We start from the raw sequence: 20,882 nt of genomic DNA, 5'->3' as shown, positions 1-20,882 counted from the left end.
CGAGAGATGACCTGACGCTGAGGACAACCCCGCGCCTGGTGAGGCTTCTCTCACACTGACGTCTGACCCACCTGGTGCCCGTCGGGGACCGCGCGCAGCCAGCGCCGCTCTGGAGGGTGGTCCTGGCTGTCGGTGGCCCCTGCCTGGCTCTGAGCGGGCCTCGGGGGTGATTGTGTGACTGCACTCGACACGTGTCCTCGAGAAAGTGTTGGCGTTAATCAGCCGCTGCCTCGTTCAGTCCTGGGGTTCTGGACGCTACCGTGTTGGCTGAGCACGGAGACGCGGGACGGTTTGGAAGGATCCTAGTTCCTTGCTGAACACAATCCTAAACTTCAGCTTAAATACAAAGTACGTTCCAACTTCAAATAACAGCATTTATTAATTACAAAACCAGTATGAAAGACCAATCACCAGGGCCCAGTTCACCGACAGCGCCGCCGCGAAAGGTAGGTGAGGCCACCTGTCGGAGCCTCCGCCGCCTCGCCCCCCGGGGACCCGCTCCCCGTGCACTCAGAAGTTGACGTGGTTTCGGATATCATTGATCTGCTTCACCATCTCTCTTATGTGTTCGCCCCTGTAAGATCATAAAGTCACTCAGTTCCGGGGACGCAAGGAACGAACAAGGACGGCGTTAACGCTCGTGCTTGAGGAATTAAGCGGTGACGCTCAAGTGTGCGGGAAATGCGCCGCCGAAGCGAACCGCGCGAGGTTTCCACGCAGCGCCGTGGGGCTCGCTGCCCGGGGGCCCCGGCGGCCACGCGACACGGTCGCGTCTCTGCTCCTCCACCATCCTCTGCCCCTCGGTCCCCGGGACCCGTGAACGCGGGCGGCGCGGCGGGCGGCACTTACTCCTCCTTCAGGACGGACTGGATGCAGCGGCGCTGGTAGGCGCTGAGCGCGATGGCGGGCTTCTGCGGGCTCAGCACCTTCTCCATCTTCCGCTGCTGATAGTCCTTCTTCATGGCGACCTCGAGTGTCAGAACACGGGCCACGGTTCGCTGCGCGCCCGCCGCCCCTCGGACGGACGGCGCCCGCCGCCCCGCGCCCCGGCCTACCTGCTTGATGGCGTTGCCCAGGTGCCGCAGCTGCTCAGGGATCAGCTGCAGCTCCTTCTTCATGTCCCTCTCGCTGTCGGACAGAACCGGCAGCTGAGTGTGGAACTGGTGCAGCACGGTCTTCATCCTGGAGCGAGCCGGGCGGGCGTCGGAGGCCGCGGGGCGCCGGGCGCGCCCGAGCCCCGGTCCTCGAGCCCGGCCCTGCGCCCCTGCGGGCCGGGCCGGGGCTCCCCGCGCTGTCGCCCCGACGCCTCCCGGCGCGGGCAGCACCACCCCTGCCCCAACACGCTCAGTACCCGAGGGCTCGGACCGGAACGATCGCGGCCACTGACCTGTTCATGAGATCCTCCTGTTTCTCCTTGGCTTCCTCGTATTTGTCGGCCAAGCGCTCCGCCATTTCCCGGAGGCTCTTCCTAACGGCAGAAACCCAGGGGCGCTCGGGCTGCACCCGGAGGGCGGGGCCCAGGGCGCGCTCCTGCGTCCGCGTGTTTGAGCCCGAGCCGCGGCCGCGTCCCCCGCTCGCTGGGGCACTTACCTCTCCTCGCGGCAGTAACTGAGGTCCTCCAGCTGTTTCTTCTTTTGGTCACATAACAGCTTGACCCTGGGGGGACACGGAGCCTCAGCAGAAGCCGCGCCGCGCCGGGCCGCCGGCGGGTGCACGCGGGCGCGGGGCCGGGGTACCTGCGCTGGATCTCCTCCTTGGCCAGGTCCTGCTTCAGGATGTACTGCTCCCGGAACACCTGCGTGGCCCTGCTCAGCAACTGCAGGCATTCCTCCGGGGCGGGGGCCGCGTCCCCGTCGGACGACCTGGGAGTGGAGCGTCTGCCGTGACTCCCCGTCTGCCCCGCAGCCCCTCCCCCTGCGCCTGTCCACCCCCCACCCCGGCACCCCGACAGCCCAGGCGCCGATCCCCGCACGCCCAGCACGGCAGGACGTGGGAGACGAGCCTGCGGAGGACAGAGGACGGACAGGAGTGATGAACACGGGGACGGGAGCCCGGTAAAACCTGGACGCCCAGAGCTCGTACTTCAAAAAGGCGGGATTTGCAACACTACGTTGCAAAATGCTTCTGATGTGCTTTTCGAAAGAATCCGGGCTCTCGGCCAGAATGCGGAGGGGAGACTCCGCCGCTGCCACGTCTTCTCGGGTGCAGAGCAGGGGAGGAGACGCCGGGTGGACCGTGCTCCTGCAAGACACGGACGCGACCCAACGCCGTCTACCGCGGGCTCACCGGCTGCGAGCCCCGCGGGAGCCCCGTCCACGCGCAGCTGTGAGAACGCGACGAACTGGACAGCGTGGACAGCGCGTCTCCCGTGAGAGGGCGAGACTGCAGCTCTCTGCCCTGAAGGTCACCTTGGGGAAGCCGTCCCCCTAGTCCACCAACGCTGCCGCGTGTCCCCGCGTGTCGGGACGGGATCTTCCCAATAAAGACGTTGAGCTGACAAAGGCAGCCCTCGAATACAAATTCATCATGGGCTCTGGTGACGTCCGTGAGGGCAGAGACCGTGTCTGTCACACAGTCTCGAGCACCGGACAGCTTTGTCACGTGAATAAACCGTGCCTCTCCCACGTGTGATTTTGCATCTGCTCCGACGGAGGGATTCTCCCAGCGGGATGGTCAAGCGTGTGGGGCACGAGGGCACTTACAGCAAGGGCCTTATGAGGCACTCGTAGGTGCTGGTGACGCAGACCATCGTGGGCCCCAGGATGTCGGGCACGATCCAGAAGCCCCGGATGGGCGCCGGCTGCCTGCAACAACAGGTCGCAGGGGCTGATGCTCGGCCGGGACGCGCCGCCCCTGCAGGAGCGTAGAGCTGGGGACTGGAAGGCCGCCATGCTGAGAGCCTGGAGGCCGTCGGGACAGGAGCCACCGGCTGCTGCCGGCTCGCACGCCAGGCCCGGCCCGGCGTGAGCGCTCGCGGACGCTCAGACCGCACAGGAGGCGAGCGTCCAGCGCCCAGCGCTCCTGCACCAGCTCGCAGGCCTTCACCCACGGTCTCCAGCCCCCGCCCTGTCCCGCCCGCGGGGAGGCGGAACTGGGTCCCGGCAGGGCCGGCGGCCCATCCGCTCGCGCCGCCCGCCGCTGCCCTTAAGCACAACCCTCCTTCCGGGCGGCTTCCCCCTCTTCTGGGAGGGGAGACGGTGCAGGGCTCCGGGAGTGAAAAGGCCTGTTTTCAGGGTGAAGCCTGCACCTGGGGAGCAAGAAGCTGTGACCGCGACCAGGCCCGGAGCAAGGACGCTGCAGGAACTGCAGCCTCCGGGTGACCCCCCTGCTCACAAGCTCCCCTCAGCCCCGGCCCTGCGGGAAGAAATCGCTATCCTGACTTGGTGCTTGGCGATTAAAAATCTGTGGATTCACACCTAAGCGACACGGTTTAATTCTACCTGTGTGAGAAGCGTATACAAATGGGACTTACTCCCTGTTTCCCCCTTTCACTTTTTGACCCAGCAGGGCCTTCCCTGCGCGTCTCCCAGAGCCCCCAGCCCGTTCTGCCCGTCTGGAGCCTTCCCTGCTCGCCGCTGCTCTGCGGTCACCCCCAGGACCTCCCCCCACCCCGCGGCTGGGCTCCAGACGCTCAGGCCTCCTGCCCCATCGTGCGCCCTCCCCCGCGCTCCGTCCCCGCGGCCCGGCTCCCACACCCGCACGCCCCCCGTCCGCCCGAACCCACCCTTCCTCCTGGGCCCGTGTGCGGACGGCAGGACAGCGATGCAGTGACCCCAGTAAGGGCTGGGAGTCATTCTAGGTAGTTCCCTTCATTCACCGAACGTCCACGGACCATGTGTCCCTTGGCCAGAAACGGGGCGCAAGACAGTGTGACACAGACACGGTCTCTGCCCTCACGGACCTCACCCCAAACCCCAACTTCAGTACGTGTGACCGAGAGGGAACCAGGCAGACGGGGGCCCGGGAGCCCTCGCTGAAAACCTGACGTGAGCTCGGGGTCACACACGAGGACAGTGCTCACGAGGGGACGGCAGCAAACGGGGCGGAGCGCACAGTGTGCGGGCGGCCCGACCCACGGCCCCTCGGGTCAGCTGTCGTGTCCGCCGGGGGGCGACGTGAGTTCGGCTGGGACCGGGACCCGAGCGCGGGCAGACGCGGCCTTACCTGCAGGGCAGCGGCTTCGTGCACAGGATGTGCTCCACGAAGCACTTCTGCTCGGCGCCGAGCTCCTGCAGACTGTCCTTATCTTCCTCGTCTGCGGGGGGAGGGGCGCACCAGGTCAACGGCCGCGCGGCCCCGGGCACCAGCTGGACGCAGCCAAGTGCCCGCCTCGGACCGCGCCCTCCTGGCACGGGGCTCCCGGCCCAGCAGGGACAGTGGGCTTTCCCCGGTCGGCTGCGGGAACGCGGGCGTGTTCCCGGCCGTGGTTCCGGGGCGGCCGCCGCCTCACGCACGCCTCGCGCGCCTCGGCGGGTTCTGCAACGGCTTTCCGAAATGTGATTGACAGCGGCCCACAGCCCACCACTTACGGTGTGTAACTCCAGGGGGTTTGCTGCACAAATTGTACACCCACCACCACAGAGATTTTAAAATCTTTTCACGAGGGGCGCCTGGGGGGGCTCAGTCGTTGAGCGTCTGCCTTCGGCTCAGGTCATGATCCCGGGGTCCTGGGTCGAGCCCCGCGTCGGGCTCCCTGCCCCTCGGGAAGCCTGCTTCTCCCTCTCCCACTCCCCCTGCTTGTGTTCCCTCTCTCGCTGTGTCTCTCTCTGTCAAATAAATAAATAAAATCTTTAAATTTAAAAAAAGATAAAATCGGGGTGCCTGGGTGGCTCAGTCGTTGAGCGTCTGCCTTCGGCTCAGATCATGATCCCGGGGTCCTGGGTCGAGCCCCGCGTCGGGCTCCCTGCCCCGCGGGGAGTCTGCCTCTCCCTCTGCCTCTGCCCCTCCCCCTGCTTGTGCTCTCCCGCTCTTTCAAATAAAAAATCTTCAAAAAAAAAACAACTTCATTACCCAGAAGGAAGCCGCACACTCCTGAACGATCACGCGAGTTTGGCCAATGGCCCCAGGCCACCGCCACCACCCTCTGGCCTTCCCCCTCGGCGCACCTGCCTGCCCTGCACCGTCCCTGCACGTGCGCGGAGTCGGCGACAGGTGGCTGTCTGGGCGAGGCTCCCTGTGCCGCAGCCTGAGTCGGCGCCTCATCCCTTCCTACTGTGGGCGGACACTCCGTCCGATGGCTGGATCGCTGCCCGATCGGCGGTGACAGACACACGGCCGTTTGGCTCTCACGAGGACACTGCTGTGAACGGCTGCTTACCGTGTTTGTGTGGACACGCGCGCGTGCACCGGGCAGCGGACCGCGGGGTCAGGCCGTCAGTCTGTGCGGGTCGCCTGGGGCACGGCCAGACTGTTTCCCTCGGTGCGGCACCACGTCGCGTGTCCGCAAGCCCTGTGCTGACCCCCCTCGCCAGGACCGGTTCTGACGGGCGTGAAGTCGCACCCGGCGGTCGTGTGGCGTCTCACCTCCAGGACTGCTGACACGGGACGTGGTCTCAGGCGCTACTGGCCGTCTGCACCTCATCGGAGGAACAAGGTCTACTCAAACCCTCTGTCCTGTTTTGAACTGGGCTCTTGCCTTCACGTTGCTCATTTCTACAGGCCCCTTTCGTATTCTAGCTGCAAGTCCGTTACCAGACAGGGATTTGCACTTACTCCCATCCTGGGGATTGTCTTTTCACTCCCGTAACAGTGTTTTCTTCTGAGAGGTGTATAGTTTTAGTTCTGCGATCCATCTTGAGTCATTCTTGCGTTACGGTGTGAGCAAGGGGTCCAATTCCGTCCTGTCGCAGGTGCACGCACACGTGTCCCAGCGCCACTGGTCAAAAAGACTGCTCTCCCCGCGCTGATCTCTGTTGGCGCCTTTGTGGAAACCAACTGGACTCTCCACCCCGTTCCATCGACCTATGCGAATCTCCTTATGTCAGCATCACGCTGTCTGCGGTGCCGGACCTTTTGTAAGAAGTTCTGAAATCGGCAAGTGTGGGTCCTCCAACTTTGTTCTTGTTTTTCAAGACTGTTGTGGCTAATCCAGGCCCTTGGAATTCCAAATGAATTTTAGGATCAGCCTGTCAATTTCTGCAAATTCTGACAGGGATGGCACTGGGTCTGCACATCGACTTAGCGATTATTGCCATTTAACAATACTAGGTTTTCTGATCCATGAACATGGGGCATTTTTTATTTATTTAGGCTTATTTCTTTCAGTAACATTTTGTAATTTTAAGCCTATGTTTTACACTTTTATTAAATTCGTTCTTAAGCATTTTCTTTTGAAGCTACTACAAACGGGGCTGTGTTCTTATTTTTCTTTTGGCTTATTCACTACCAGTGCACACTGCTCTTGTATCGTGCGAGCTCTCTGAAACCTTTATTAGTACAAACGCTTTTGTAACGGGTCCCCTATGATTTACTGTATAAAAGCTCACGTTGTCCGAAGAGGGGTTCAGTTCTTCCTTTCTAATCTTGAAGCCTTTTATTTCATTTTCTGGGCTAGTTTCCTTGTCTGCCAGCTCAACACTGTTGAACACGAGGGGCAAGAGCAATGTGCTTGTGCTTCAGATCTTAAGGGAAAGTGTGGAAGGCAGAACTTGTAAACAGCCAAACTGGATATTCAGCGGAGGTTTGCTGAGCCAAAGTCAAGAGTTGGACTCTCAATGGACTGAGCCACCCAGGCGCCCCAATTCTAAACGACTTTTTGATAGAATCTGTGAAACATACTGAAAAGTACAAAAAACTCACCTGACCCAAGAAACTTGTGAAGTTTATGAATCCAAGTGAGCCCAACGCTGTGCACACCGGCCTCGTGAGTACAGTGGTATCTGGAGGGACACTTGGGATCTGCAAACGGAACCATGAACGATACGACAGCAGTCGTTAGAACACGGACATTCACCCCAGAAGCCCGCAAACACGTGTGTGGACAGAAGTGACAGACAGACGGTCTGCAGGTCCTTCCCACTGTGCTACTATGTCAGGGCTTTTGAAACTTTAAAACCTGAATTCAATTTTCAAATATATTTTAAATATTTTTAAAAGCAATAAACACAACCCCAATATTTCTCAACAGAAGAGTTCACCAAAACATATACTTGTCCACCTCTGGGCGTTTACTTGCAGTCCCTCAAAGTAAAATGGGGCAGCTCTGCAGAAACATATGCGTCACTCCGCGAACGTACTCAAGCAAGTGCGTAAGTCACAGCCCGCCAGGACGACCACGGACTCAGCAGTCCCAACACCGCGCGTCCACACAGGCGTGGGGTGTCACTTCTCAACAATGTTGACTCACGGGTGGTTTTACGTTTAAGTTTTAATCCTTTTTTTTTAATTCCTTAAGTAAGATTACTCCCACCATGGGGCTTGAACTTATGTCCCTGAGATCAGGAGTCACATGCTCTTCCAATTGAGCCAGCTGGGCGCCCCAAATTGGATATAATTCTTGTTTGACAATCCTTTATATTTACTTAATTTTTAAAAAGATTTTAGAGAGCACGCACACATACATGCAGGGGAGAGGTGTGAGGGGGGAGAGAACCTCCAGCAGACTCTTCATGAGCATGGAGCCTCACGTGGGGCTCAATCTCACGACGCTGAGATCATGACCTCAGCTGAAATCAAGAGTAGGGCACCTAACTGACTGAGCCCCCAGGAACCCAGAGGATCCTTTATAGTTATACTAAGAAATATGAAGAATTGTTACGTAATTTAGATGAAATCTTCTATACTTCTTTCGAGCCCTAGTACCAGTGAGACTACCGGAGACTAAAAGATGAGTTCCTGAATATTTATGAATATTTATCGCTGTGACTCAGTACTTTCAAAACATTAAACAACTAAAACAAGATACAGAAATAATTTACATGCTAAAGCTGATTTAAGATGCAACTGTTGAGGGGTTGGCTCAGTCTGTGGGGCACGTGACTCTTGATCTCAAGGTCATGAGTTCAAGCCCCACTTTGGGTGTGGAGCCTACTTTAAAAAAAAAAAGAAAAAAAGATGCAATTGTCATCCATAAGCCCCAGATGAAAATTTCCTCCTAACAGCCTTTCTTACTGTTGACTTCACAGTAAGTAAATGTTGTGAAGTGAATGTTAACATTTTTTCCTGTTTTATATGTTGGGGTTCTGCATAACTACCCCCTGAAAACAGCATTATAGTAGTACAAAGTTTTAAAAATCCTGGTGTATGGCAGTCCTCTCCCTGAACAATAAAATATTAAAAAGTTTCTTTTCATCTGGCCAAACTGGAGACTTTATCTCAGGCTCAAATCATCTCATTAGGTCTACTGTTTCCAATGGCTTTTCAAAATGTGTCTGTGCTGAAGTAAAAAAAAAAATCTCAGTGTTGGGAAAGAACCAGAAATCTGTTACAAAAGAGGCAACATTCAAAACTGAGGTAGGAATCTGTTAGACACCCTGCTATTCGGTGGCCACTCACGTCATTAAAAATCTGGGTACGTTTCAGTGACTGCAATGTGCCCTAAGGACAAATATGAATGAGTCAAAAATTTACTAGTTTCACATACGAAATATTAACTCTCGTTGGGAAAACCAAGAAAAGAATGCCTCCATTTAAGATTTCCCAAAGACGGGGCACCTGGGTGGCTCAGTCAGTTGAGCGTCTGCCTTTGGCTCAGGTTGTGATTCCAGGGTCCTGGGATCGAGCCCCACATCGGGGTCCCTGCTAGGCAGGAAGCCTGCTTCTCCCTCTCCCACCCCCCCTGCTTGTGTTCCCTCTCTCGCTGTGTCTCTCTCTGTCAAATAAATAAATAAAATCTTAAAAAAAAAAAAAAAAAAAAAAGATTTCCCGAAGACCTATTCTCTTTATAAGGAAACCAAGCAAAGTGTGTCCCTTACCTCACCGGGTCCCAGTGTCGTCATCGCTAAGTTGTGACCCCTACTGCTTGGACTGTCTAATCAGACGTGCTCAGTGACTCCCCATGCTGGCCTACCGCACGAGAACCACGAGCCCCGAACGTCTGCTGTCCTCTCTACAGATCTGAACCCGATCCCGTGGGCTGGCTCCAGGGCCGGTGAGCAGAGGAGCTCCTGTCTCTGCACGGGGCCCAGAAACCTGGAGGAGACCCCGAGAAGCGGTGGAAGGACAGTGGGATCGCAGGGGCTTGTGTGAGAGGGCCTCCCAGGTCATCTGATGTCACCCCGACCGTTGCCAGGTGAGAAAACGGAGCCCAGAGGGGTTGACCGAACGCCCACTCATGTCAGAACTGTGCCCAAACCCAGCCCGAGCCAGGCCCCTTCCACTCAGCCGCTCGGCATCTCCACAGCACCAGCTTCCAGGGGCGCAGCAGTCTACCCAGAAGCTCCCCAGACAAACAGAGAAGCTGCCGGAAAGATCTGGTACCAACCCAGGTAAATTAAAAGAGAAAAAGAGAAAAAGGACAGCTTTCAAACTGGGTCTGGGAGTAACAAGATACTATGATGTGTTCGAAAGTGAAGACCTGAATCTTCACGGCAGCGTCTTACAATTTGAATTTTAAAATTCCTTTTAAGGTTTATTAAAGTTTGTATACGTTTAGGTATTTGAATCAGGAAATCAGCTTTCGACTGGACCAGGAAAAATTCCCCACTCTCGATCTGGGCGGATCCAGACGGCAGACTATCCGGACGCCTGGGAAAGCGGCTCAGCCCCTCGCGGCCCCGGAGTGGCGCGCGGAGCCCGGAAGGCGCTCGGGGCTCAGTCAGCCTTCCCGCGGCTGGAACCACAAGACCACGGCCGCTCCTAGCAGGTCGGGCTGGAAGTGAGGGCGCTGCCCACGTTACCTCTGTGCAGTTTGATTGGACAAGAAAAGTCCGAATCGAAGGGGTCGTCGTCCCCGGCGGCGAGCGTCAGGCCGAGCTCCAGCTCCACGCACTCGAACACGTACAGGGAGGGGACGAAGTCGGCCCTGGAGGCCCAGGACTTCTCCGACTGTGAAAGAAGCAGCAGCGTCTCAGGCGTTCGCGTTCATCCACCCGACAGGACCCCCCACCTCGTGTCCTGACGAGGGGACAAAACGGCCTCTCTCGTGTCCGGCAGACGCGAACCAGGGTCCGAAGGGCCCATGTAGGGGCCACACCTCGGGACGGGCGGTGACAGGGAGCCCCTCCCGCTGTCAGTGCCCGCACCCAACTCACTGTCTGGTCGTCCTCCTCCTCCCCTTCCAGCACAACGCAGTGATACAGCACTCCCGACTCGGTGGCGATCACCAGGATGTTGGGGACGCAGGGCAGGCAGAGGATGGCGCACGCGTCGTAGCCGTAGTTGTCTTCCGCCGCAGGGTGCATGGGCAACGGGCCCAGCAGCTTCCCGACACTCCCGGGGCTGCGGGAACAGTGACACACGCGGGTGGGCGGCTCAGACCGCGCATTCCTGCGGCCGGCCCACCCCGGCCATGAACGTGGCGCCGGGCGGCCCCGAGGTCTCCACACTCTCCCGCTCGACTCTCACCCCCGGTGCTTTGCGACTGCAGAGAAGTCTGCACCCAAGAAGACACGGACAACGTCTGAAGACATTTTTGGTTGTCGCCACGGGGGTGACGGGGGCACTTACTGGTGCGCTGGGGCAGAGGGTGCTGAACGCTCCCCACTGTTCAGCTCAAACATCACCAGTGCGGAGGCTGAGAAACCAGGCCCCAAATCTAGGACGGTGCTTCCCTCGTCACGTCTCTAAGCTACCCAGTGACGACAGGCCCCAGGGAGACCCTCGCTGCTAAACCCACGGCCGCTTAGCTGCCCCGCGGCTGCACCTCAACATCTGCACCATCTGCCCCCGCTCCCCGTCTCTCCGAGCACACCTCTCGGGCCTTCTCTAACTTCCGTCCCTTGAAGACTGGCGCCCCCGCCCCACTCTGCACACCCACGAGAGCATACTCAACCACGCCTGCTTCTAACTACTGCCTAGACCCTGCACTGTCTCTTCAGGGCTTCAGACCCAATGTCCACGTGGAGACAGTTACTGAGTGCTGGGGGGCGGCCCAAGGGACAGACATTCAGCTGACGTGTAGCCAGAATTACCATACATGTGCTGAGTGTGACAACGCAGGATTTACAGCGCGAGAGGAACACAGGGACAAAGACACTGAGGTAAGGGGCGCCTGGGTGCTCGGTCGGGTGAGCATCCGACTCTTGATTTCTGCGCAGGTTGTGAGACTGAGCCCCACATGGGGCTCTCCGCGCTGAGCGCAGAGTCAGCTTGAGAATGTCCCCTGCCTCTCCCGCTTGTGCTCTCCCCATCTAAAATAAATAAAATTTTTTTCCTTAAGATTTACTTGAGACAGAGAAAGAGAGGGAACACGAGCAGGGGCAGAGGCAGAGGAAGAAGCAGCTCCCCACTGAGCAGGGAGTCCGATGCGGGGCTCAATCCCAGGACCCCAGGATCATGACCTGCGCTGAAGGCAAACATTTCACTGACTGAGCCACCCACGCATCCCTAAATAAATTAAAAAAAAAAAATTGAGGTAAAAAAGGTACCAAAAATAAATATGAGCAATGAGAAAGGGCATATTCTGGGAGGGGACTGTGAACACTCCAAGCTAAGGAGCAGCTCTGGAAAGTTCTGGAAGCATGGACGACCAGGACCCACAGGAAGGCGACTCCGCTTACTAGGATGGGAGGCGACGGATACTGTCTGAGGCCGCAGGAAAGTAGCCCAGGACTGGCGCAGGACGCGGGCGGTCTCCCTGCTGGGCGACGGCCATCAGCAGGGCTTTACATGGAGGTGACGGAGCTGTGCTTCACCAGGATGAATGTGACAGCAGTGAGGAGAGGACGTGGAGGGACAAGTGGGATTTGGGCCGCTGGTGAAGAGATGAAGGATCTGGGCAAAAGACGAGGGTCCAAAGCCAAGACAAGGGGTTGGAGAGAAGGGGGTTGGCGTTCCAGGAACTTTTAGGGTAAAATCAAGAGAATTTGGGACTGGACTAGACTGGACATAAGAGGATGCAGAAAGCGCCCGGCCGAACGGCGGGAGGCTAATCGTGTCAGCACAGAAGCCCCCAGACGGGTCCCGTATGAAAGGCGAACGTTTGGGTCGAGCAGAATCCAAGGGGAGTGAGTCCTCACGGCCCCGCCACCCACGAGCTCTTCACCTTTCTCACCTCACGGCTCCGCTCACCCTCCTGTCCCCTCCACCCCCGGGTCTTCCCGCGGATGCCCCCGGTCCAAGCGCCTGCGTTACCAGCGTGCTGGTGCTGCCAGCCAGGCGGGCGAGCACGGCCCCCGCCCCACGCCCGCAGTGCCGCGCCCGGGTCTGCTGAGGGAGCGCCAGGGGACAGGGGCCACACGCCGGGCCCTGGATCACTGTCCGTCGAGACGACTTAGGAATGAAGCACAACATTCAGCCTCTGGCCTTAGGCCTTTCTGGTTACAAACTTGCCCCAAATTCTTATCCTCTTGCCTCGCCCACCGTGACGGGGGAGCCTCAGGTCTTTATCTTCAGCATCTGCCTCTTCTCCTGAGGCCTGCGTTTCCAACTGTCCCCGGTGCATCCCCACGGTCTTGTCCAACACGGGGTCAGTCGGGCCCTCGGTAACAGCACCACCCGCCCTGCCGGCAACCGGCTCTCACGGACCCTCCCTCTGCACCGTCTGCTGCGTGCACCTCCGCCTTTGCTTCCGAACGGCCCCACTCTGAGGCCGCAGCTGGTCAGCCAACGTGCGGCGCGGCGACTTCAAACGTCTCTGCCCCTGTGCGTCCCTTACCGACCATCTCACCGTTCTGCTTGGACGCCATCACCGGCTTCCCACGGCCCTACTCCTACAGGAAAGACCCCGTGTTCCCTAACCGGCTGTAGAACTCCACCACGTTGTCCCTGGGCAGCCCCTTCTAGCTCCATCACCTGGTGCCCTATACCTGAAACCCTGCCCCGCCACAAACGTCTCATCGCTGAGCCATGAGTGACATGTGCACCCACCTGACGCGCCCTTCCCCAGCCCTCGGCGATCCCGCATTAGACAGGCGTCCCTCTCCACGAAAACGTCCCTACCTCCTTCACTGCGATCCGTCTCTCCCTCCTCTGAGCACTGTCTCTGTGCCACTAACGTGGTTTGGGCACGTGGCTCTTCTCCCCACAACTGGGACGTCTGACACCAGACTACCCTGTCTGCCCTTCCCCGCGGTGCCTCGTTCACGTGCGATGCACCGACTGTCTGGTCGACGGCGAGGAAGTCACAGGCCGAAGGATCGGTACCACGCAAACCAAGCACTACAGGGACCCCGCGTCCCCCGGCGGCAGGGGCGCCCCGGGCAGCAGACGGCCGCCCCTCACTCACCTGTGTGCCAGGCTGACGTAGGTGAGGAAGGTCTCCCCGTTCTCATACAGGATGTACAGCGGGTGCGCCGCGACTTCCCCTTTGCCCTTCTGCCCGAACATGCTCTTCGGGACCGCGGACAGCGGCCCGAAGTCAAACGCAACTGCTGTCTCCCCCAGAGACGCGGTATACGCCCTCCTGAAAAGACATTGAAAACCAGCCTGTTGAAAATAAAATGTCCAGTAACAGGAGGTGGGCATGGAATCTGCATTCAGTGGAGCAAAAAAATCACACCCAAACGACAGAAGCGTCAAACCCTACAGCGCGGCTTCCATCTTCAGCAGCTCAAACCTGCAGACGCGCGGTAAAACCCCGCACAGAGACACGCACGAACCCGAGAGGAAGGGAGCGGGAAGACCAGCTCTGAGTGGGGGAGACGGTCCTTCCACGAGCGTCCATGAAACACCCGCCCTGAGCAGGCGCTGCTGCACGTTCTGGAGACACATCCGTGAACCTGACAGCCCCGCCCTCGCGAGAGCGACAAGACAAGACAGGAGCACAGGACGTGGCGGCAGCAGATGCCAGCACGGGAAGGGACGCGTGTAGGCGGCCCTGAGCGATCCTTCGGCCCGAGCGGCCTGGGAGGGACTCTGACGGGCGAGATCTGAGCACAGACCCGAAGCACCGACGGGAGCGGGTCTGTGGTCACGTGGCAAAGCACAGGCAGAGAGGCTCCACGCGGGCAGGGCGGTGCTGAGAATGAAGGGCAAGGAAGCCGGGGCGGCTGAGCCCGGGGCCAGGGCAGGAGAGGGGCCGCCTGCGGGAACTCAGTGCGCTGGGGCAGCAGGGACGCAGGGCCGCCAGCTTTATGCCCCAGGCGTCCCTCTGGCTGCTATGGGGACATCACAAAGCATTTCATTTTCTTCTTAATATTTTTCTGTAGGTATTCCCTGTGTTCTACAATAAATACATGTTACCTTTGTAATTACGAAAAACAAGTGATAAGACATGCTGCTGTCTTTGTATTTTAAAGTTTAGTATAACTGTCATCCAAAAAGATTCCAGTTGCCTGCAAGGTTAATAAATACGGGTGTGTGCTCACACCACCAAAAGCATGCCGGTCAGCGATGGAAGAACCGCGCAATCTCTGTTAAAACTGCATCTGTAATCCCAATAAACTACCGGAAAATAACATTTCAGAACACGAAGAACAACTTACCCTTTATTGAGTATCAGGCTTTCCTCTTCGGCTTCGGAAAGCACAATGACCCTGGCGGGGGTCTGAGGCTCTCGCAGAGAGTAAATCCTAGCGAGCGAAGGAGGAGAGACCCGCACTTAGAATTCTTTCATTTCAGAACTGCCCTTCCCCTCCATCTAATCATTGCTTCAGCATTTTCCTGCCCGTCTCACAACCATTTCTTTGCCACAGAGCCTGCTCTTCCTGAGAGAGCAGCGTACTTCGTCTGTTCTTTCACAGCGTAAGAGCAGGGTGTCCGGGGGACCTCCAGAAATACCGTGCATCGTTACCAAAGTGCCTCCCGGCCTCCTGCACACTGCGGCACCCCCGTCTCTCCCAGCCTGAGCCCCCGGGCACACTAGTGCCGTCCGGACGCCGCCTGACCGGCCCAAGTGGGCCAGCTCCCCGGTACTGCCTGTCTCCGCCCGTCACACACGAACCTCCTCGGAGAGGAGCCCCACTGCCCTCTATACACCCACAGGCCGCACAGAGAGGGACGTTTAGCCCCCAGTCTGCACACACTGTTGTTACACAAAGACGCAACATCACGTCATCCCTATTTTCCCAAGGGGGAAGTGTAAAACGGGAGTTTTTTTTTTTTTTTTACCAACATCATTTTAATTTAAAATAACAAAATTTCACGGCACGTGGCTATAGTTAAAAGGAGAATTTTCAAAAGGCCAAAAATATTATTAGCAATCCAACATCGCTTATAAAGCCCTCATCAAGTTAATCACTTTGTCTGACCGCCCTAAGACACTTTAAACTTCATTAGTTCCATTACCAGTAAAATGCCATTTAATAGATCTTTTTAATGAAAATGTGATCCAATTGAACACACACACCACGGTCTTCCGCCGCTTGTAAGCAACACTGACTTCAAAACGCACATAAATGCTGGACAGAACGCACTATAGCGGGGGGGGGGGTGGTGAAAGGAAGAGCAGGTGCACCGGGTGGGTAGGGAGATCTTGATGCCCAGAAACTGTCAACAGGGTCCAAAGCTTAGGAGAAACAATAACTACCCCATATTTATTTTTATTTTTTATTTCTTTAGAGAGTAGGAGGAAGGGACACAGAGAGGAAGAGAAAGAATCTCAAGTAGACTCTGCACTGTGCACAGAGCCCGATATGGGGCTTGATCTCATGACCCCGAGATCACGACCTGAGCTGAAATCAAGAGTCAGATGCTCAACTGAGCCACCCAGGGCCCCGAGTACCCCATATTTAAAAAAGAACAACCTTCAACAGTTGAGACCAAATACCTCCTTTTAGGCATAACTAGGGAAGATCTTGGCCTGCGCCCTTTCCCACCACCCCTTTCCTCAGCACATATGAAAGGAAGACCAGGGAGGGGCACCTGGGGGGCTCAGTCGGCTAAGCGTCTGCCTTCAGCTCAGGTCATGATCCTGGGGTCCTGGGATCAAGCCCCACACTGGGCTCCCTGCTCAGCGGGGAGTCTGCTTCTCCCTCTCCCACTCCCCCTGCTTATGCTCTCTCGCTCGCGTCTCTCCCAATAAATAAAATCTTTAAAAAAAGAAAGAAACAGACACAGACCAGGAGAGGGAGCGTCGGGAGTCCTTCCGTATACACTATAACCTCTGTGGCAAGAGGGCGTCCCCTCCTTTCTTTAGCCCCAACTCCAAAACCAAATGGGTGGGGAGTAGATACTTGCCAGATTTAGAGGTGCCTGTAATGAGGGGAGAAGGGTGTCTCATGTCCTAGCTGAATCCAGCTGTGCTGCAGGAAACTGCAGGCCCCCAGGTAAGGGATCCCCGAGTGAACTGGACAGGTCACACCCTGGGGTTGGGGGCTTGTGAATGCTACATGGTATCCACCGCTCATACGGAAATTTCCACAGGAGGTGGGCTGGAACAGTGTGAGAAAGGACTGTGGTACCGATGCCCAGGTCCCCGCGGCCCTTGCAGGGCAGAGCAGAGGACCGTGGCGGTCACCACCATACCACAGAAAAGACAACAATGGCTCCATCGCGAGTGCGAGGATCCTCCATCCCGAGAGAGAACGCGGGCCTGACCGCGGACAGAGCCGGTGGGAGACAGAGCTCCTCAGTGACTGGGGGCCCCTGAAGAAACACACACTGTTTGTGCACAGGTACCGCGTCAACGGCGGCCACCAGCAGCCGATGGGACCAGATGACACCGGGAGCAGGGTCAGGTCTACCCCCCGACAGCCAGCCAGCCTCAGCTCCCCTCACTCCCAAGGACTGAGACCCCGAGGAAGCAGGAGGCAGCCCCGTCCCTACACATCACCCCACCTCAAGGTGCTGGGACAGAAACAAAAGCCAGAGCTGGTCAGGCCCTCCCCACAAGCGTCCCCTCCCCCAGCGTCTGGCCTGTGCGACGGGCCGGGACCCAGAGCGGGTATGGACTGGACATCGCACCTTTAAACTGGACGCACCAAGTTTAATAACTGAAGGTAACCAGAGAGCGATGAGATCTGTGTAAGAGGCCAGTAAGGGTCAAGCCTTCAGCAGGGAAAGAAGAGCTGGTAGAGCATGGTTAAAAGCAGTGATTAGGAAAAATAAGACTATCTGCACCTCAGCTGAGTCCCCACCCCCTTCCATGTTTTACCTAAGTTAGATCCAGAAAGTTAACTGATAGTGTTACAGAAATCTCTGTAGGATTAGGGCCTTTAATCATAGAGCTCAAAACCTGTCAGATCAAACCGGTTCATTTTACAAAATTAGAACTGAGGCTCCCCTCAAGTTTAAGATCTCCAAGACAGAAGTGGCGCGTTGGGACAAGAACTCATATCTCTCAACTCCCAGTTATGCTCCCTTCTCCCCCCGGGGCATCGCCTCCAGCAGAGCAACAGGTGAGAGGGGCTCTCTCGGGAGGGTCAGTGAAGGAGAGCCTGGAGGCAGAGGCCTGGCTGGGCGGGCGAGCAGTAACGAAGGCCACTAAGTTAGGGCCGTCAGACGCCCGCTGGGCCCGAGGGCCTACAGCAGCCCGAGACAGGGCAGCGTGACGGCCGGTGACCCATCCGATGGCGCCACAGCCGACCCCGCGCGAAGCTACAGAGATTGAGACACTGCACCTTATCACGTTGTCTGACGTCAGCAGCACGATGTGGGGGTCCAGCAGCTCACCGGGGTACCAAGCGGCGTGCTTCAGCGCCAGAGACGTAGAACTGGTGAAAAATCTCTCAGCGACGGGAGTGGTACTACAATGAAGACGACAGTTTTTCCAAAACGTTCTGTAGAATGTGGACCAAAGACCTTCTACAGGAAAATCTATTTTAACACTCTTTGCTCTTCCTTCCTTCATATTTCTTTCTCTCAAATCTTGCTGAGAAGAGCAGTCAAAGCATCTATTCAGCCAGTGCAAGTGAGGATCAAAACAGAACCGTTTTCTAAATCAGTGTATTTTAGACCATACTGTTACAGGTGACTTGAGATACACTAACCGATTTGATCCCTTTACTGGCCTTGTAAGAGAACTACAGAGTAAACGTGATTGATCCAATTGCGGAAATGGGGCAACAGATTTTAGAAAGGGAACATTTTCAGGGAACGCTGGGGAGCTAAAGGTGGTTTCTATCTTACACTCTTTTCAACAGATCTTTCCGTTTCCGGATTGTTGAAAAAGATACAAAAATTAAACTTAGTTAAACTTAAACCCCTGACACATACATAGTAACTGCTTTTCAAAAGTTATCTTATTTCTGCCCACATGAAGGAGCCGAACTCCAGTGAGACAGCTGTGATCATCCCGCAGAAGAAATGCAGGATCGCACAAACATGACAGCAGGAAGCCGAGAGCACGTGGCGTTGGGTCGGCAGCACAGAAAATGTAGCTTACGAACCACCACGGCGCTTGAACAACTGTCCGCATGTGTTACAAACTAGACAAACGATAAATGGAAATACAACTTACCTACAGTTCACTGTTGATTTTCCACCTTCAAATTCAGAATTCTTCCCCCATCTTTTAGGTAGTTCAAATACTGTAAGTCCTTTTACTCCTATAAGTGCTATATGATGCTGTGTTGGACTTAACAGGACTTGGTAGATTTCAAACAGGGGCGGATTTATGCACAGCAATCTCTGGAGAATAAAGCAAACTGGTTAAAATAGTTCATTTCACAGTAAAAATGTATGCGAGGTACTTGAAAGCACAACCATCATGGTACAGTTTTCTTTCTTTCTTTCTTTTTTTTTAAGATTCTCTTTATTTACTTGACAGAGAGAGAGAGCATGAGCAGGGGAGCGCAGAGGCAGAGGGAGAAGCAGGCTCCCCGCCGAGCAGGGAGCCCGATGCGGGGCTCGATCCCAGGACCCTGGGGTCATGACCTGAGCCGAAGGCAGATGCTTCACCGACTGAGCCATGCCCCTGAAATGTATTTCTTTCCTTTTTTTTTTTAAGATTTTATTTATTTGAGAGAGACAGTGACAGAGATAGAGCACAAACAGAGGGGAGGGGGAGGGGCAGAGGGAGAAGCAGGCTTCCCGCTGAGCAGGGAGCCCGACGCGGGGCTCGATCCCAGGACCCCGGGATCATGACCTGAGCCGAAGGCAGACGCCTCACTGCTTGAGCCCCCCAGTTTAGTACAGTTTAGTACAGCAACTGAGGCAGGTGCTGCTTTCCTCGCTGGGAACTGCACAGCAATGAAGCATTCTGGGTAAGCGCTAACACCTGGGCTAGGAACTGATGGGAAATTTTTTAACCGCTGAGATTAGCATGTAACATAGAACGCACCAGGTTTCCCCACCTTGAAAAATAAACGCTACACATAATTTCCCTTTTTGTGACCGAACTCCAGCCTGCCCCTGACAGTCTCTACACCCCATCCGGTCAGCCCGAGTCCGCGAAGCCACCACGCTCTGTCAGCCTGTGTGTCTCGACAGCTCCCTTCTCCTTTTGTGGCTGGCTGTCATGGTCCAGGAGACCTCCTGAGACATCACCCCGATCTCCCGGCCAGGGGTACGTGCATCTTCTCTGTGCTCTGGATAATTCTGTCATAGTTCTTGTCACCCTGCATTCTAGTCATCCCTTCAGTTGACTGTTGTCCCATCCCGCACGGCTAACTGTGAATTCTTGAGACCTGTGTCCTTCCTCACTTACCCTCGGCACAGAACACGGCATACTGCTGTCTCTGACGTGTTCCAGTGACGCGAGAACTGAACTCAGCAGTGTTCACAAACGGCAGCTGCTGTGCTACGTCAGGAACAGTCCAGTGGGACAGAGAACAGCCTCAAGAGCTCCGGCAGCTGGTAAAACACCGCTGGACCCACGCGGCATTCTCGGGGCTTCGATAAGCTGCTTGTCTCAGCGTCACCGGCCCTCACAACAACGCACTTCTTCTGCCGGTCACGTCCTGCTGCTTCTCTCCTGCCCACCTCACATTCCCGTTTTCTGTCCTTTCTACTTCCACTCATAAGCCAGGAGACTGCCAACGTATCACTTATCCTCCCGTAAGGAGAACCACCCTCAGCCTTTATCACTTTAAACAAGACCGTTCTGAACACAACGCGATTTCTCCCGCTCGTGACTCAGGTCTGTAAGCCTGTCTCATCGCCGATTCCAACCGATTCCAACCAAGTGCTTGTTAGAAAGTACACTTGTCCACTTGTGACTGCTTTCAAGACCGCAGAAACACAGCGAGCACCTTGTTAAAATCCAACCATTTCTCATCAACAGGAATCACGGTGGCTCACAACACAAGGCATGTGTCACAACAGGTATCACGGCTTTAGTTTTTCTTAATCTTGAAAAAAACCAGGATCCGTTTGCTACAAATCAACGTCTCCTTTAGGCAGCGTTTGACCACAGGTCTGGAACGCTTTCTGTCTACACCCACTTTCACGTGCTGTCGGCTAACCAAACCCAAGCAAAACTCCCCTCCAACTTTGGGAACGGGCTCATCTTCTAGAAGGGAAAAGAAAGAACCACCAGGGGGGCGCCTGGTGGCTCAGTCGTTAAGCGTCTGCCTTCGGCTCAGGTCATGATCCCAGGGTCCTGGGATCGAGCCCCACATTGAGCCCGCATCAGGCTCCCTGCTCGGCGGGAGGCCTGCTTCTCCCTCTCCCACTCTCCCTGCTTGTGTTCCCTCTCTCGCTGTGTCTCTCTCTGTCAAATAAATAAATAAAATCTTTAAATTTAAAAAAAGATAAAATCGGGGCGCCTGGGTGGCTCAGTCGTTGAGCGTCTGCCTTCGGCTCAGGTCATGATCCCGGGGTCCTGGGATCGAGCCCTGCATCGGGCTCCCTGTTCCATGGGGAGTCTGCTTCTCCCTCTCCCACTCCCCCTGCTTGTATTCCCTCTCTTCGCTGTGTCTCTCTCTGTCAAATAAATAAATCTTTAAAAAATAATAAATAAATAA

The 20,882-nt window shown here is 56.2% G+C and overlaps 1 protein-coding gene across 2 annotated transcripts in view; it reads right to left on the bottom strand.

The window, feature by feature from the left end:
- Positions 1 to 349: 349 nt before the first annotated feature.
- Positions 350 to 20,882, bottom strand: part of NUP88 (nucleoporin 88) — a 21,454-nt gene continuing 921 nt past the window's right edge. The window contains exons 2-17 of one of the 2 annotated variants that reach the window (XM_034989361.1): positions 18,437 to 18,606; positions 17,598 to 17,723; positions 14,523 to 14,609; positions 13,325 to 13,501; positions 10,191 to 10,377; positions 9,837 to 9,984; positions 6,799 to 6,897; positions 4,165 to 4,255; positions 2,703 to 2,804; positions 2,083 to 2,241; positions 1,737 to 1,862; positions 1,591 to 1,656; positions 1,388 to 1,468; positions 1,056 to 1,182; positions 850 to 968; positions 350 to 574 (exon numbers count right to left, since the gene is read on the bottom strand). In XM_034989361.1, the coding sequence (XP_034845252.1) occupies positions 511 to 574; positions 850 to 968; positions 1,056 to 1,182; positions 1,388 to 1,468; positions 1,591 to 1,656; positions 1,737 to 1,862; positions 2,083 to 2,241; positions 2,703 to 2,804; positions 4,165 to 4,255; positions 6,799 to 6,897; positions 9,837 to 9,984; positions 10,191 to 10,377; positions 13,325 to 13,501; positions 14,523 to 14,609; positions 17,598 to 17,723; positions 18,437 to 18,606 (1,929 nt within the window). In that variant the 3' untranslated portion in view covers positions 350 to 510. The remainder of the gene's footprint in view (positions 575 to 849; positions 969 to 1,055; positions 1,183 to 1,387; positions 1,469 to 1,590; positions 1,657 to 1,736; positions 1,863 to 2,082; positions 2,242 to 2,702; positions 2,805 to 4,164; positions 4,256 to 6,798; positions 6,898 to 9,836; positions 9,985 to 10,190; positions 10,378 to 13,324; positions 13,502 to 14,522; positions 14,610 to 17,597; positions 17,724 to 18,436; positions 18,607 to 20,882) is intronic. The other variant, XM_034989362.1, reaches the window with a different exon arrangement.

This window comes from Mirounga leonina, unplaced genomic scaffold, assembly GCF_011800145.1.
Source record: "Mirounga leonina isolate KUSES-001 unplaced genomic scaffold, KU_Mleo_1.0 Mir_488, whole genome shotgun sequence".
NCBI lineage: Eukaryota > Metazoa > Chordata > Mammalia > Carnivora > Phocidae > Mirounga > Mirounga leonina.
Note: the sequence above shows the minus strand (reverse complement) of the source record. Positions and strands in the feature narration are given on the sequence as shown.